This window comes from Megascapheus bottae, chromosome 30, assembly GCF_031878675.1.
Source record: "Megascapheus bottae isolate mThoBot1 chromosome 30, mThoBot2.hap1, whole genome shotgun sequence".
NCBI lineage: Eukaryota > Metazoa > Chordata > Mammalia > Rodentia > Geomyidae > Megascapheus > Megascapheus bottae.
The window spans coordinates 5,651,207-5,669,183 of NC_143538.1; the positions used below are offsets into that span (position 1 = coordinate 5,651,207).

The 17,977-nt window shown below is 40.7% G+C and overlaps 1 protein-coding gene across 4 annotated transcripts in view; it reads right to left on the bottom strand.

Moving 5' to 3' along the window:
- Positions 1-11,309: 11,309 nt before the first annotated feature.
- Positions 11,310-17,977, bottom strand: part of Gabrg3 (gamma-aminobutyric acid type A receptor subunit gamma3) — a 226,897-nt gene continuing 220,229 nt past the window's right edge. For 3 of the 4 annotated variants that reach the window (XM_090321809.1, XM_090321810.1, XM_090321808.1), the window contains exons 8-10: positions 17,256-17,452; positions 16,660-16,719; positions 12,760-13,318 (exon numbers count right to left, since the gene is read on the bottom strand). In XM_090321809.1, coding sequence (XP_090177935.1) covers positions 13,037-13,318; positions 16,660-16,719; positions 17,256-17,452 — 539 coding nt within the window. In that variant the 3' untranslated portion in view covers positions 12,760-13,036. Of the gene's footprint in view, positions 11,720-12,759; positions 13,319-16,659; positions 16,720-17,255; positions 17,453-17,977 lie in introns of those variants that run through there. The other variant, XM_090321811.1, reaches the window with a different exon arrangement.

Here is a 17,977-nt window from a genome sequence, read left to right on the forward strand (position 1 = left end):
AGGACCTCTCATTTTACCCTAATTTTTTACTCATAGCTGGTGCTATACCAGCTTGAGCCACACCTTTAGTTCTGGCATTTTGCTGGTTAATTAGAGGCAAGAGTTTCCAAGATTTGTTTTTCTGTGCTGGCTTAGAATCTTGATCCTCAGCTCTCAAGCTCTCCTGAGCTGAATAGAGACATGAGCCACTGGTACCCAACTGTATATTCTTGTGTCTGAGTGTTAGAAGCAGCATGAGTTGAGGAGGAAGGTCTGCTTGACATTATGTGAATGAGAGAATAGATTCTGTTCTGGGAGATTGGGATCAGCCACCAGTTCTTGGCCCATTCTCTATTGTACATATGAGGAAACTAAACTAAAAATGATTGAACCACTTTCTAAAATTATCTCTCAGCAAACAATAGACTCATACACAGGTGTCTTTTCCAGCAGCAGGTCCTTCCTGCTTACCTACTCAGGTAGTGGAGTTCGTTAACACAGGTCCCCTGGCTCTGCTCAGAATGAGTCATGTCTCGACATCTCCTCTGTATTTTTAGATCCTAATAAAAAACGTTGGTTTTATAAGTGAGAAATTTACTGCAGGAATTCTCAATGTTATCACTAACCCTGAACTGCCAATCTGGTCTTCCCATGAGAAATTAACAAAAAATATGAAGACAAGACTATGCTGGAAATCAAAAGATTTTTTTTTACAAATAATGGAAAAAGCAGAGACACAAAATCAGTCTTTATTATGATTCTCAGACAGTCTCCTTGGGTGAGATTCTTTTCCTTTTTCCCTCTTCTGATCTCCAGACTTTAATGAGAGGAAGGGAGGGGTGGAAAAAGACTGAGAATGCAACTACCTGGGGCTTTGAACCTCAGCATTCTCTGGATACTTAAAATGGAATAGCAATACGCTGCTCCTCATCTGTGCCAGTTCAGTTGCAGCTCACCAGGATCACCTTGATAGCAAGTTTCAGAACAAGTCTGGAAACTTGATTGAGTAATGGAGCATGGTCCCCAGCTTGAGGGAAAAGTACACAACGTTAAATGAAAAAAAGAAGCAGTGTAATGTGTATATATTATATACACACACATATATATAAATGTATATATACATATTTATATACTTAATAAAATATTACCAAATTGCATGCCCTCATGTATAAACAGAGGAGCATGGATCAGTAAGAGAGAAGCTGAAGCTGTCATATTTGAGGTCGAGGATTCTGGAGAGAACAAAAAGCTTACTGAAATGATCTAAACATTATGTATAATACTTCCTCCCCCGGGCTGAGAGGGTGGATGATCCAGGAAACAGGGGGCCATCTTGTTTTTGTAGCTATGTGGAAGGATGGAGGCTCAGATTCATAGTTCCAGTTGGGCGAGGCAGTGAGAATCCAAGTATCCAGGGTCACTCCAGAGAAATTTTGATGAGTATTTTCTTAAAGGCGTTGGGCCATTCTTACGCTTCATGTGAAGCTGAGAGAGATACTGAATCTGAGTAGTTTATAAGTAGATACTGAATCCCAGCAGTTTCTTGGTGGTAGGAAGAAGAAAAAAAAACAACCGTGGAGTTTAAGGACCTTTTTATAGAAGAATTCCTGTAAGCATCTCTGTCATGAATCCTCTGAAAGCTTATCTTAGAATTGAGAATTATACAAATGGAGGCCAAGCACTAAAATGTCATCTGGTCATTCCAAAGAATGTTCCTTCCTGATGTGGCTTCAAATCTCCATTCTCAGATCTCAGCCTCCTCTACAGCTAACATTAAAGGCTTGAGCCACTGTTGACTGGCAGGCTTTCCATTTTGGTTACTTTTTAATTTTTTTGCCAGTCTTGGGGCTCAAATTTGGGTCCTGGGCACTGTCCTTAAGCTTTTGCAAGATTAGCACTCTACTCCTTGAACCACAGCACCACTTCTGGCTTTTTCTGTGTATGTGGTATGTGTATGCTAAGTGAATATTCTACCACTAGGCCACATTCCTGGTCCCAGACGTTCCATTTTTAAATAAGCTTTTCTTTTCAGGAAATGAGTCCCCTCAGGCTTACATTTTCTCACTTGTTGGGTTTATTCAGTTATTTCCCCTCCCTTGGGTAAGATGTGCTGGAGTTCTACAAATTTTTAAATTTATTTTAGAATTTCACTCCCTCATCAGAAGATTAGCATCTATTTTTGCATCTTGTTTGAAGAGGCCAAGACATCCTTTTGTTTGATTTAATTTCTTTTTGTTTATTTTACCTTCTTCCCTTTTCTATCCTTCCTTCCCTTCCTCCCTTCCCTTTTTTCCCCTTGTGTTTTCCTTTATTTTTTTCTTTGTTTTAACTCCTCTGATCTAGGCTGGCTTTGAACTGGTGACCTTCATTTTTCAGAGTGTGGGGATTACAAGGCATGAACCACCAGCCCTAGTGGTCCATTTGGGGTTGTAGCACATTTGAGGGCACTTTTGCTGAGCTTTTAATGGATGTCAGCTCTGGGTTTGGAGGTGCTGATGGTACAGAGGACTTGAATCTTTTCCTTAAGTTGGTTAAGCTTCTGGGAGACCTGGATGCTGGCACTGGCTATAATACCTCCTTTGGGAGCTCTCCATGGGTGAGGGGTTTCACTTCATGGATGGGTAGAGTGTTCTGTATTCCAGCACTTACCAGGAGTGGAGAATGAGCTTCCTTTGGAAACTGACCCCTTCTTATCTTTTTCTTTTTTGTCTTAGTTTTCAAATGTATCTTTAAATAGTTGTACAAAGGAGCTGCCATTCAACCAAGCACTTTGTGAATATAATGCATCTTAATCAATGGAACACCGTTTATGGTTCTCCCTCATCCCTCCCAACCAACTTTTTGCTTAGTTTTGTAGGCTATACATTGAATTTTGAGTGCATTTCTTCTCTTCTTGTGTCTACCCTCTCAAGTGCTTATTTTGAAGGGTTTAATTTGTTGACTTTCTGAGGGATTACATGTTGGGAGTTCTTTCTTCTAGTCCGTTCAGCCAGAGGACAAAAACACCAAAAACACCAGCTCCTCTTCATCAGAGAATCTGAGCTTGGGTGGGGTTCCCGTGATGTGAGCATAGGAGAGGGCCCACAGGGCATCATCTCTCCAAGCAGGCAAGGCTCTGTAGAGACCCCATACCCCTGACTCCAGCCGGGCACCCTCCTGGCCAGTTCTCCGAAGCAGAAAGTCACATCCTTTTGGTATCTTTTGACAACATGTGCATTTATTTGTATTAGAAATACAAAGGTAGGAATCCAAATACAAATACAGAGGGCGGCCCAGCCACAAGGCTTCGTTGGCTTCCGGCAGGGCATGGCCCAGAGGGCGTGGTGGGGACGGGACGCGCAAAGCAGGGCGCGACACCGCCCTGGTCGCCAAGGCACGTCTCATTTCACTAGGACACCACGAGCTGCACGGATAGCGGGGAGTCACGACCTCCGTGGGAGGGGAGGAGATCCCGTCTAAGAAGGCCCAGTCACCAGGGGCCAGGACCCCCAAGCCCACTCGGAATGGCAGAGGGACGGGGGGCTTTGGGGTTACCCAGGCAGGGTGCATCCCTCCTTCCATGTTCACATCAAGTTGTCTACACTGGCTTCAAGAACTTGTTCCAAAATGCTTTAGGATTCTAGATCATCGTTCAGCTTTCTCTTTCCTGTGAACCATGGCTGCCCAGTCAAAAAGGGACTCCATGGAAACAGACATGGCCCAATCTAGGCCTCTCTGCTGCCATCCCTTTCTTCCTAGAGCATCCCTCAGGACCCTGTGAAGGTTGCTTTAAATTTCCACTCAAGCTTCCAGCTAGACCCCATGCTTCTTCCCTAGAATTATGTGAGAACACGGCTTTCTAAGCAAGCGGTAGTGATGCTTCTTTGCTGTCTACATCTCAAGTACTACTTTGAGCTCATCACATACGCTTAGCCACAATGCAGAAATGATCCACATGTCATTCAGATGTGCTCTTGAAGTGAGACTGGCTCATTCAGATTCCACATCTGTTTGTCATCAGGAGTCAGCATGCTTGCTTAGATAAAGAACGTGGTTCCACATGAAAGAAAAAGCAACATACACCGTCATCACTTCCTCCAGCTCTGCTTTTGTCTTTTCTTCCCCTCTCCCACTCTCCCTTTCTTCTTTGATTTTTTTATTTTTACTTGTTTTTGCCTTAATCAGAGGCTTAGTAAGCTAATAAGCTATCACTAGGAAACTGTGCTCCTGTCTACTTGTTTCAGCTAAATTTGGAGTGATGGGTAGAGTTATACACATAAGAATAAGTTGTCCAGTTTTACCACTGTACATACAAACACATATACATCACTGCATGTAAACTCAAGGTGGCCCCTTAATCTAAACAAGATATATGGTCCAGTTCCTGACCACTGCTGCTGTCTTAAGAATCTGTCTTAGAAAACACTTCTGAAAAATGAACCTTATGTTCAGTCCAGGAGCTGCTCGTATAAAGAATAACATACATCTATATAGACGGTAGCGTGTAAACATTGCTCACGAGCACAAAATCAGCCATTTGGAAAGGATGATTGAACATGTCATTTAGGATGTTGCAATAAAATAGTTTCTTCTAAAAGGAGATAACAATGAACACCTTAAAACTTCACTAGTATATATTTTTCCAGTGTCTATTTCTATTCAAAGAAAAAAGCTAAAGCTGTATTATTGGGAAGGAAAACTTAGAAACAATAAGAGAAATAGAGTGATTGTCCTTCTGAGAAACAAAAGTTGGAGTTTTCCCGAGACATCTCCACACTAGAGAACAGTTCCTGACCTCTTCAGATATTATCTTTAAGCAAATGATGTTCCAAAAGGCAAATGAGATAAAAGAAGGAAAGTGACCAAAAGAAAAAGGGGGAATGAGGAAATGGGCGAAATGTTCTCTGCAGTGCTTTCAAATTCTGCTTGAGGCAGGGTAGACAACAGACCTGCTGAAAGGCAAAAGCAGGCCTGAAAAGGTTCTTGGTGGGAAAGCTTGAGTCTGTGATCTAATAACTAATTTAAACGGACATAACATTTTCTCATTTTCCCTCCTTTCATTAGGCCCTAACTTTGGTACAGTTTGGAAGAGAGATTAACCCTTGGTGTATAGTCTGAATCTAAAGGCTCAGAAAGAAAAGTTGAAGTAGTTAAGACAACGGTGGTGGTGATGATGGTGGTGATATCACCTTGTTTTTCTAAGCATGAACAGTATTTGATAAATATTGGTATACTAAATACTACTAAAAAGCAAAGTACGTAACATTTGTTCCTGAAAAATGAGAATCTTGATAATGGGTGAAGACTTTTCCTTAAGATGTTTCCAGGAAATCTCTTCAAATCACACATTCTTCCTTCCCAGTAATCTTTAGACCAAGGAATGCAGACTGAGCCTGTGTTTAATGGCTGTGCATAACTCATCCAGACTAAAGCTCCTGAGGATCTTTAACACTCACCCCAGGAAACTTCACCCAGGGTAGCCACGCCATTTCCACTGGCTCTGGGAGAGGCCTTAGGCTTGCAGATTGAGAAGTCAGCCTGTCCTGGGTGGAAAGAAGATGCTGGAAAACCCTTCACTTCCCCTAGCTTGCCTGTGCACAGCTCTTACTGCCACCATCCTGATCCTCAAAATATTCACAAAGTAACTGCTGAGGATCTGAAGATCAGGTCTTTCTTCCACAGATCATTATCGAGTACAGTTGACAAAATGCTTTGTATTTGGAAAATAAAGGTGGGATTGAAAAATGAGAACTTTGAGTCCTTCTATAAAAAGGGGCAAGTGGCAGTGTCCTGGTCTTAGGAAGTCTGATTATCATGAGGAACAGAAACCACTGTGTTGGCTGTCATGTGATTTAAGGAATATGGATTCTACTCAGTATGTTGGCTGTTTGTCTGTTCTCTCACTCGGATAGCACTTCATTGGGTTGGTTGGAGGACAAATCTGGGGCTAAGGCTGTTAGAGGAAATGTAAACATTGCTGTTACCCCTCAGAATCTGTGGGGGATTGGGTTCCAGAACCCCCAAGACAAGGCGTGCTGATGCTTAAATAACACAATACGCTATTTGCACAGACTATTTGCACATGTTCCTGTATGCTTACATCATCCCCAGATGACTTAAAATACCTAACACAAGAGCTGTTTCCCTGCATTGTTTTGGGAAAGGATGGCAAGGAAAACAAGTCTGCTATGTGTTCAGTTCAGACACAATGTCTTAAAATACCTCCCATGTTTGGCTGGTTAAAACCACAGACTTAGAACCCATGGTTATGAAGGAGAGACTAAATTTTTTTCTTTTCCCTCTTTCTTTCTCTCTCTGTCTCTCTTTCTCTCTCTCTGTTTTTGATGGGGTAAAAAACAAAACCTCATGGGAATCTAAAAAAGAGCAAAATCTAGCAGCAACCTGCCCAGTCTTTGGATTTCATTATTGAGAATCAATTGTTGTTCTTCACCTGCTCAATTGAACAGCGATATGGATAGAGAGGACTGGCTCTTCACTAGAGAACAGTCTCCTCCCCCCCAGGAGCTGTCATTCCTTCACTCTGTGTCACGTGGTCACTGAGCAGGAAAACCTCGCATTGTATTTACAAATGCCAACAGTGAAGTGGTAAAACTTGGTGCTTATATAAACAGATTATCTGAATTATTGCAAATTCAAATAGTGCTCATTTAGGGTGGTGGTGGTATAGGTACATTTAGGGTGGTGGTATAATACAATCTGAAAAACTCCATTTGATAAACTCAAAACCTGGAAAACTTGGTAGGGACTAGTGGTTTAGTGGGTATGAAGATTACCCATTTCTATAAACAGAATATTAAAATTTAAAGAGGACTTATTAATAGCATTAAAAAAACAAAAAATGCAATAAAGCATTTGACTGTAGGATGGTTGGTGAATAACTAATTAGCTGCCTAACTAAATAGAAGCATCCTCTCTCTTGACCTTAATAGAACTAGACCAAGCTTCTGTTTTTGGATTTGCTAGCTTGTCATCAGAAGAAAATTATAGTGGAAATGACATGATGTCCTGTATTTAAAACTATCAGATACTTAAAAAAGATTTTAGTCTTCCATAAATAATGAGCATTTGAGTTGCTTTCCTGTCATCTTAGTTTATAGCTTGTGTGTGTGTGTGTGTGTGTGTGTGTGTGTGTGTGTGTGTGTGTACTTAATTACCGTGGTTTGAACTCTCCTATTCTCCTTGGCTTTTTTGTTCAAGGCTGGTGCTCTCTACCACTTGTACCATCTCTAAAACTTCCAGTTTTTTGGTGGTTAATTGGAGATGATTCTCACAGACTTTTCTTCCATGGCCAGCTTCTAACTTGATCCTCAAATCTCAAGCCTCCTTCCTAGTTAAATTTACAAGCATGATCCACTGGAGCCTCATAGTTATTGTTTTACCCACACACGTAACAATACAGATCTATTTTCATAATAGTATGAAAGTTAATAGGGAATCAAAGATTGGCTTGCTGTTTATTGTGAACAATTTGTTAATTTTGTAGTTCTTTGGTTGTGATCATATTGACAGTACAAATATGCTGCTATTGGGGATTGAACTCAAGGCCTTAAACTTTCATTTGGTATTTGTTGCTCAAGGCTGATGCTCTACCACTTGAGCATACTTCCACTTCCATCTTTTTGCTGGTTAGGTGGAGGTAAGAGTTTCTTAGATCTATCTGCCCAAGCTAGTTTTGAACCGTGATCTCTAGATCTCATCCTACTAAGTCACTGAGATTCGAGGTATGAGCCACCAGTGCTCATCTTGGTACTACTAACTTCTTTACCCTAATTTTGCCCCAAAGGCCAAACTGAGAAAAAGAACTATATCTGAAGTGTGCACTTCCTTGATAAAGGGCTATTTGAAAGGGGCACAGGAGAAAAATCATAAACTGTATATCCGAAGTGCATTCAAAAGCTGGTGCTCCCAATTTCCTGACAGCTTTCTAAACCTGTATTTTCCCAAGTGAATAGTTCATCAATATAAATGGACTTGGACATTTCAATGTGTACTTATTTATATCACATTATGTTTATCTCACATTGGTCATGACTTGTTAATAGAAATTGAAGGTGAAAACTCTGATGTATATATAGTTTATAAACTCTCAGCATTCAAACACAAAGTACAAGATCCCAAAGCAAGATTCTAAATGCTTGGTGCCTTAGACTAATTGAGTAGTAAATATAATAGTAAGAGACCAGTGAAAAAATTTTCCAAGGCTCAAAGGAAATCACATGAAGTTACCAGCCTGGCAGCTGAGATTAAAAAAATAAACTCCACAAATCTCAAGAAAGCAGAGGTTTGTTTTGTGTTGTCTTCTAGCCCTTTTTGGTAACGAGTGGCCCTTTGCTACTGAGGTGTGGCAAGCACTGGCTGATGTAAAAATGGGGCTGCTTGTCCCAAGCCTCTCTCTTCCATCATTGCCATTGTAACATTTTTGTAGAGCCACAGAGCCTAAATTTAATTTTACCGCAGCAAGCTATTGCCTGAATGACTGGCTGAGAAGATTCTCCATGGACACTAATATCACATCTCAAGGACAGCAGTTGTGGACGTCCACATTGCTCTTAATTTCCCACAGGTGGCATGAACATGGTTTACAATGGAGGACAAATATTTTCCCATCTGAAAAATTCACAAAAAAAACTGGACTGACTTGAGGCAAAATTAAGAAGGCTTTGTCCTAGAAAGAAATGAAATCCTATTTTAATCCATGTATAAACAATGAAATGGAGCTGACTGCAGGAAATGGAAAAGAAAAAACTCTTGCAAGATGTGTATTCTGTGGGCTTTTTGTTTTATTTTAAGGCATCCTTTGGATATATCAGGGGCAGTATTGGCTGGGTTTGGAGTAAACTATATGAATATTATCTTTCTCTTTCCAGCATCTGGGAGTCTGTTCTAGATGGTAGTGTTGAGACTTCCTAGGCTCTGTAACAAGGCATTTTTCTCTATTTCCAATAATATGTGAAATACTTTTCTGCTGTCTTTCACCCAGTATGCAGTGTGAAAGAGTCACAATTTTAAAATACAAACCACAGTGGTCAGGAATTTGGACTCTATGTCAAAACACAGGACTGTCATCTCCTTGGCTCAGAGTGCTTTGGAAAGGGATACTAGCACCTTTGAAGTGTTGGTCACTCAGATGACTTCCACTCACGCATTCTTCAGCTGCACCCACAGAACACGCTAGGGCAGTGCTGGGTAGACCTGTCCCAATGCCTCTTAATCACTCCTCTTGGCAAAGGAGAGTTGCATTTCCCTCATCTCCCCTCTACTTCCTTTGTATTAAAATAAACCCCATCATCCTGTTATCCTGTTGTTATTTTTGGTTGTGGGGCTTGAACTCAGAGCTTGGTTGCTGTCCTTGTGCTCTTTTGCTCAAGGCTGGCGCTCTTATCACTTTGAGCCACAGCACTACTTCCAGGTTTCTGGCAGAGCTAAGAGTCTCAATCTTTTCTGCCCCGGCTGGCTTTGAACTGTGATTCTCAGATCTCAGCCTCTGGGGTAGCTATGATTATAGATGCCTGGTTAACTCAATCATTCTTTAAAAGCCCTTGAGTCTGCACCTGAGGCATGGAGACCCTAGAGCCCATGTAGGGGTGTAGGAAGTATGATTGGATGGAGTGTTCCCAAAAAGCTTGATGCTAGCAGAAAACTGCTGGTGTGTGTGTGTGTGTGTGTGTGTGTGTGTGTGTGTGTGTGTGTACGCATGTGCACAACTGACCTAGACATTGGAGTAAAGACATAGAATCCTGAGTGCTTGACACTACATAGAGATCCTGTCTAAGGACCAATTAGTGTCTGCACATACTTAATCTTTACTTCTTCCTGGACATCCTGTTATATACCTCTAGGAATATGCCCGTTGTTCAATAAACAGACTGTACCCTGACCCATTAAAAGTGGAGGACAGCGGAAATTCTGGAGTGTTTTGGGAGGGTACCTTCCCTATAAAATCTTTCTTTTCTTTCTTAGCTATATGAATATAAGTCTTGAGTCATCTTTTTTTAATCATCACAATGTCCACTGGATGGAACTTGCACTAAGTAAGGCACACACATCTCTCATGTGTTTGGGGGCTGAAAAGTTTCATCTCAGGAATTGAGATTGACAGGGAAGATGTGAATAATATGGAGAAAAAGGCTATCAGCTCACTCCAGGGAGATGTGTCGGTTCTTTTTCAGTCAGACTTTCTTAGTGGGAAGATGACTAAATATGCAGTCTATTTCATGTTTTATTAACCATTGTCTCTTAAGAGTCATGAGTTGAAGATTCCCCTTCATGGAGTAGAAGCTATGAACTCCTATGCTTTGATCAGGAAGATGGATGAGGTTGGGAAGATTTCCAACCTGAATTCAGAAAAACAGAGGCTACCATTTGTAAGGAAATGGAAAGACATATTAAGTGAAAATGGAAAAATCATATTAAGTGAAGTAAGCCAGACTCAAAGGAACATAGGCTCTATGGTTTCTCTCATTTGTCATAATCAGTAGAAACCTTGGGCTCTCCTAGCAGAGATTTACAATAGAACAAAACCTAGATACATAAGGCCATACAGTAAGACGCTAAATGAAAGGACCTCTAGGATATAGAAACAAAAGCCATATAATGAGTGATGGTTGTCCTTAATGTACTATGTTATCTCTCATCTCTTTTGCTGTTCCTTGGTTATCTCATATTGTTAACAGTATTTCACCTTGTTATCTGATATATTGTATATATGGTTGATTGGTTATTTGAAATAGGATAGGGAAGGGGGGAAAACAAGAGGAGAGGCATTGGTGGGTGGAGGGAAATGGGGACCAAGACATGAGAAAGGGTATCAATGTGAATATAATGTGTGAATATAATGTAACGCTTCTATTAATTACAATAAAAATATATGAAAAAATAAAAAGAGGCTATTAATATATATGTTCTATATGTAAAATTCAGTGAAGGTTCCTAATTGAGTGATTTTGAAATTAAGAGACATCCTATATAGCATTGTGTTAAGGTGAACATGGGATCAAATCTAGAGTATTAAAAAATGTTTCAAAGTTTCCTCTCCAGTAAAATTTCACTTCAAAACTTAGTTCTCTGCAGAACTTTTTTTAAAAAAATCTGGCATGTTAATATTCTTCATATTGTTATTTTTTATAATTTTATGACATAGGCAATTGTGTCATACTATTTGTTCATTTCACTCAGTTCTGTGTAATTCTTTGGTCAGAGCTTCTCCTAGGTAAAGCCTGCACATATAGGATAGGAGCAGTTCTTTATACTTGAGTGACATGACTAATCTAGTAACAGGTAGACTTCCCCTATAGAGGAGAAATTTCATCCAAGGCAGTACTTTCAACTCATTTCCCTAGAAGCATTTATTATTTTTTTAAATTGAAATTTGCTAAGAAGAAGCTGATCGACTTGTGGTTTACATAGCAAAACTACCAAACCAAAAGGCAAAGGGGAAATGAATTAAATACCTCACGCTTCATTGAAAATGGTGTGATTATGTATGTATATTTTCACATTCATTTGGTATAAAACAGTATCAAATAAGATAGACATACCTCATTTCAATGTGTTTTTGTTCTTTTTTTCTCTTCTCTTCAACTTCCATCTCCTTTCTTTGGTATGCATCGAATAAAGTGTGTGAAATCATTACCTTTACATAGGTATCTGAATAATGTTTTGCTTTTTCTTGTTTTGACTAATGATAGTTTATTCATAGTAACTGCAAAATTCATGGCTTCCAATAAGGGAAATCAGTTTCCTATGTGAGGAAAAATGAGAAGCACAACAGTTTGGTACTAAAATTTAGTCATGTCAAAGCATTTAACTACCTAGTAGGACTTTTTCTTATGAATGGCATCCAGTTGAAACAAAGAACTAATGTCAAGAAGCAGGTTGGCTTTGTATTATAAAAATATCAAAAGAGTAATTGATTTGGGATGGTGGTAGATTTTTTTCTTTGGAATTTTGCTACTGGTTCATATTTTAAAGTATAAAATAATTTTGCTCATCAAAATATACAATTGATGATAACCATTATCCACTTTTTGCATCTGCATTGGTTTAGTTGCAACAAATATTCACGAAGAAAATTTTGAAAGTCTTTTTACATTTCTTTGACATTCTGGAAGATATTTTCAGTATTCTAGTATGTCTTTCTTTGCAAGATGAAGACAATTATTGAATCCCTAACTGCTATCTATAGAGGGGACATGTTAAAACTCAAATTCAACTAGCCTAAAAACCCAATATTTAAATTCTGTAGAGATTCAAGAATGTGGAATAAAATGTATATTCAGAGATAATCAACACCTTTTGCTTCTGCTACAAGACAGTTTTGGAAATCATATATCATATATTCTGTGTGCTCCTCAAGTGGAACTGTGTCTGAACAGTGCACAGAGACCCTTCCTTCCAAGACTAACAACAGTGGTGACAGAGAGAAGGAGGACCCACAGAGGGACAGTGCTGTGAAAATGCACATGGCTGCTCCCACCTGAACCTGTGTGAATGCAGGGCTGGCTGAGGACATTGTGACTGTGGCTCTCTCCAGGGTGCCATGCACACTGAGGCTTGGTGCCAGGTGGGTGTGCAGAGAAGCTATGTTAATGGGCATGGGCCTCAGAGAACTTCTTAGGTATATGCTTGCCCGATTTACACACTCCTTTGTGACCACCATTCCCAGCTGCTTCCAACATCCCAAACTCACACGTGAACAGCACCAAATCACAGATTCAGTAAGGGATTAAGCAAGACTAGAATAACACTTGAAAATTCAATTGCCATGGGTGAATTTGTGTGTGTGAGTGAGGGTGACTGTGAATGTGTGTGTGTGAGAGAGACGGGGGGGGGAGAGAGAGAGAGAACGCGAGAGAGATGCATATTGAAATATTTGCCACATACTTCTGGTGCTATTGAATGAATGGTAACATAACTTCAGATAGGATTGAGCAACGTCTTTCCTTGTTACTCCCAATTAACTACTTCCCAATTGTGACTACTAGTCTGGAGGTGGGGGGAGTGACAGAAGGGGAAGAATATGAATCAAATGCTCCTCACTCATCATGAAAAGAAAGCCTTAAAGATACAGGTACCCAACCCAATATACGAGATTAAAGAGCAGGAAGGACGTGGGGAAAAAGACGCGTGAGTAGGAGTCCAGCTCCGAGATGTCTATGTGAATCCGCCCCTTCCTCCAAGATCCAGATTTACATTCTTCATAGCAGCAGAAGAAACTTTGGCAGTCCTTGCCATCCAGACATTCATAGACACAGGTGTCTTCGAATTCCTGCCAGTACACAGAATTATTTAAAGTGATCATCGCAGGTGGTGGTGGCCTCATGTCAAGGAGAGAATAGTTCTGTAGGGAAAAAGAATTAACATCATAATCATCGGAAGATGCAAGGAAAACATCCCAAGAGAAATTCTAAGATCGATACGACTGACCGTGTGTGTGTGTGTGTGTGTGTGTGTGTGTGCTTAAACTCAGGGGCACTGTCCCTGAGCTTTTTTTTTTTTTAAATCAAGGATAGCATATTCCACTTGTGTTACAGCTTCACTTCTGGCTTTTGGGTGGTTAACTGGAATGAGAGTCTCATGATCTTTCCTTCCCGGGTTGGCTTTGAACTGTGTTCCTCAGATGTCATCCGCCTGAGTAGCTAGGATGACAAGCATGAGCATTCAAAGTCTAGCTGGATCTGTATGTTTTGTATCTGCTACGAAGTAAAGGAGACAAAGGGCAGACACCCTAGCCTACAGTTCTCCAGAACCAGGCTAGATGGCCCTTCCAACTCCTAGGCAGGAAAAACAACACCACAGTATTAGAACTCTTGTCTCCCAGATTATTGAGGAGGGAGGATGAGCCCATTTCTAAATGCATGTCAGCCTCTTCAAGTCTTCCTTCTGCCCACTCTTCTGCTGACTTGAAGCAAACAGGGACTTCTTAATATAGTTCTTTCTCTAATGCGAAACAAGTACATCAAAGTGCTCAGAGAGAGCTGAGCGTGTAGGTGCTCATGCCCAGCACCTCAGGGAGGCTGAGATCTGAGCATCAAGGTTTGAAGCCAGCTCAGGCAAGAAAGTCCATGGGAATTTTATCTGCAGTTAATCCGCATAGAGCCATAGGGGAGATGTGATTGAGGTGGTAGAGACCTAGTCTTGAGTGTGAGACTCAAGGTTCTGGGCTCAAGCCCCATACAAGCACAAAGTACTACTACTACTGCTGCAATAAAGAGAAAAAATGAAGCTCTGTAGGAGAGATGACAGCTCACCAAAAATTGGTGATTTCAATAAGCTGCAAGAAAACAACAGAAAGGTTTCATGTCTTCATTTAGGGACCAGAAATCCTACGGTCACAGAAACCAAAAGGCAGTCTACCCAATATTCAAGACAACACTGTGTCTTGATGGGTCATGGATTTGAGATTACCTGGATTCCTTTTTACGAGTCTGAAAAAAAGTCACAATGTTCAGAGTCTTATATAGCTACACTCTATATTGTTGAAGCAATGACTTTACATTTGTCATGAATATTTCAAACCATCTAAGACAATGGTTTTCATGAATGCTTTCCAGGTCATCTTTGTCCATGCTGGGTTCTGGATTTATTCTTCTTTGCCTGTGTGTGTAATGCAAATGGCACCTTGTTGAATCATTACGATGCCTCTTGAGCACAAGCAAAGCACATGAAATTTCTCCATTTGGTGTTTCAGGAAGCTGAGGCATAGAGCAGTGGGGACCACCGTTCATCCCACAGAGCTGATGCTCAGAGAGCTGGGTCTTTGTCCCTCATCACTCCAGCAAGGGTGCTGTTCATTTTTGCTTTTGTCTTGTGAGTGATGGTGGAATTAAGATGGGGACACTTCTTACCTAATGGCTGAAAAAAGTCAGTTTTCTTTGTACTCTGAGCTCAGGTTGAAGGTTTGATTTTTGTTTTTTTTTGTCTTCTTATCTAGTCTGACACTCTTGGTTTGTAAATTGGGTTTTTTGGGGTTTGTTTGTTTTGTTTTGTTTTGTTTGTGCTTTCTTTGAGGTCATTAAACAGTTGCCCTGAATTTTTTTAAAGTTTTCTAGCTTTGAGGAAATTTCTTTTTTCTTCTCCTGCATTAGAAGATTTCTATAACTGCTTTTGTCAGTTATCATTTCTACACCAAGGATGTCAGTATTTCTTTCCTTAAACTCCCAGCCCCTTGGCTGTGTGTGAAAAACATGTCCTTGGGGCCCTCAGGGTAGTAGTTCTGACTTGTACTCTCTGACTTGGTAGTAGTTCCAACTTGTGCCCTCTTCCTTCCCTTACGTTTTAGTCTGCTTCTATTGGGAAGCCTCAGTTGGCTTTCCAGAACTGTAAAAATGACATGCCCACTAACCTTCTGCCAGCCCACCCCTGATTCTACACTTCCGAGTACAAATAATAAGTCTTCTTATGAAACTTAAGTGAAGATGCACTCAATTACCATATCCTTGTGATGATGAGGTGCAACCCATGCTGGAAATTCCTTAAAGGGAGGAAAGTCCTGACCATTTCACCCTTATGCAAACTTTGTCTGATGATAAAAGTGCTCTATAGTGGTTGAATGAGACATTTCTCAATTTTTCATGATCGCTGCCTTCCCGCTTATCTATTTGCTAAAGGTTCAGATGCATGAATAATTGAAGATTTGTTTTGAAACTGCCCAACATCAGTAGGACTTAATTCTTCCATTCTTCTCATCTGTAGGAAGGGTTGTTGTGAGCATAAAATGAGCTGAACTACTTAGAAAGCTTGAAATGACAAGCTGACAGATGTGACAATATGAAACTGCATATATAACAAGGCACAGGAGCTGGGCTCTGGTGGCTCACACCTGTAATCCTAGCCTCTCAGGAGGCAGAGATCCAAGGATTGCAGTTCCAAACTAGCTTGAGCAGGAAAGTCTGTGAGACTCTTATCTCCAGTCAGCTTCCCAAAAGCCAAAAATGAACTGTGGTTCAAGTAGTGGAACACTAACCTTAAGCAGGAAAACCTCAGTGACAGTGGCCAGGCTCTGAGTTCAAGCTCTAGGACAAGCACCAAAAATAAACAAAGCATAGAAAATGCCAGTGCTAATGTAGTCAATGAAAACTGAACTATAAACCACATTACAAATGGTCAATGGCCCTAATATGTTCTGCAGGTAACAATTTCAAATTTTCTATCAAATACCACTAACATAATAACATAGAAATAACTGGCAGATGGCTACTTTACAGTACTCATAAAATTGAAGACATTGAAAAACATCTCATCAAGAAATAAGAAATGCAAATAAAAGTAAGCAAATGCTAAAAAGGAAAGTTAGTGGGGCCATTTGTTTGACCCTACAGACATATATGTATTCATAGACATATATCTATAGGCATATATGTCTATATGCGCCTATATACATGTGCATATATACATACATGTATGTGTCTATACATATACAATATAGATGTATATCCATGCATATATGCATTCCATGCACTAATTCGGGGGTACAAGGATTGTGATTGATTTTTCTCCTCCAATTTGCAAATGTTCTAAGGTGCTTTTTTTAAAAAGTAGTACCAAAATACTTTTAATGGAGTACATGCAGTATTACCAGTACTCAGTACATGGGTACATGAGCAGGAACGTATCTTTCAGGTGCAAGTTTGATTTAGTCGATCTACTCAAGAATATTGGAACCTGCCAGGCAATACATACGGAGGGCGTTTGGAGGCTTATTCGTTCATGAATCCATCTTGAGGAATCTGGATGTAATAGCTGAATGAAAAGAAGAAAAAGTAATGGGAAAACTGCTGTAGATGTCTGCATCCCAAATCACCTTGTTGCGAGCCATCTTTAAAGTCTATATAAACTAAACCTAGCTGGGTGAGATGCTGCACAGCTCTGATGCCTGCCACCCAAGAGCCAGAGGTAGGAGGACCAAGGTTTGAGGCCAGCCCAGGTAATGTTAATAAGACACTGTCTCAGAAAGAAAAACAAGAGGGGAGAGAGTTTGAATGATAGAAAGCTTACAGACAAAGGAGAAAACTTGAGTTTAATCACTAGTATCACAAAAAAAACCAACAAAACACACAACAACCCATTTCCAGAATCTGTCTAGCTTGTAAATTCTCACTGCATTCAGTACACAATGATCTGCTTCGGTCAGATGCTTAGGAATCTAATTGGGAAATTGCCTGGATGTGTGTGTGTGTGTGTGTGTGTGTGTGTGTGTGTGTGTGTGTGTGTGTGTTTTCCAGGAACATGTCCAGCCCCCCTCCTAGAAGAAAATGTCTGCCTCCTCTGTCACTCACCGATGTCTTCTTCTTTGCGACCACAGGTTTCCGGCAGCTCGAGTAGTAGTTTAGGGTGGCATACTCCATCAGAGCAGCAAAGACAAACAGGAAGCACACTGTCACGAAGAGGTCCATGGCGGTGACATAGGACACTCGTGGGAGGGACTTCCTGGCGATAGTGCTGAGAGTGGTCATGGTTAGCACCGTGGTGATGCCTGTGTGGGGAGTGGTCACCAGCTTGTCAAAGGATACCATGCCACCATCACAACCACATCTTACTTCTCCACTCTCCATTGATGCATCCCCCATCCTTGTTGACTCTCGCATGCAACTCTCCTTATTAATTTTTGCAGAGTTTATAAGCCAGGTTTCATTCTTTATTATTATAGTTACTTTGGTGCTGGTACTGGTGCATGAACTTAGGTTTCTAGGAGTTTTCCTTTACCTTTGTCACCCTGTGCTGGTGCTTTACCACTTGAACCGCAGCTCCACTTTATGGCTTTGTAGTGATCAGCTGGAGATTAAAGTGCCACAGGCTGTCCTGCCTGAGCTGACTTCAAACTGGTCTTTGTATCTGTGCCTCCTGTGTAGCTAAGAATTCCCGTGTGAACCACCAGTGCCTGCTGTCCCCTCCCTCTCTCTTTCTCCCCCTCCTTACCCTTCCCCTTCTCTTAGGACTTCATTGCTCTTGCTTGGCTTTTTTTTTTTTCTCAAAGCTGGCAATCTCCCACTTCAGCTAC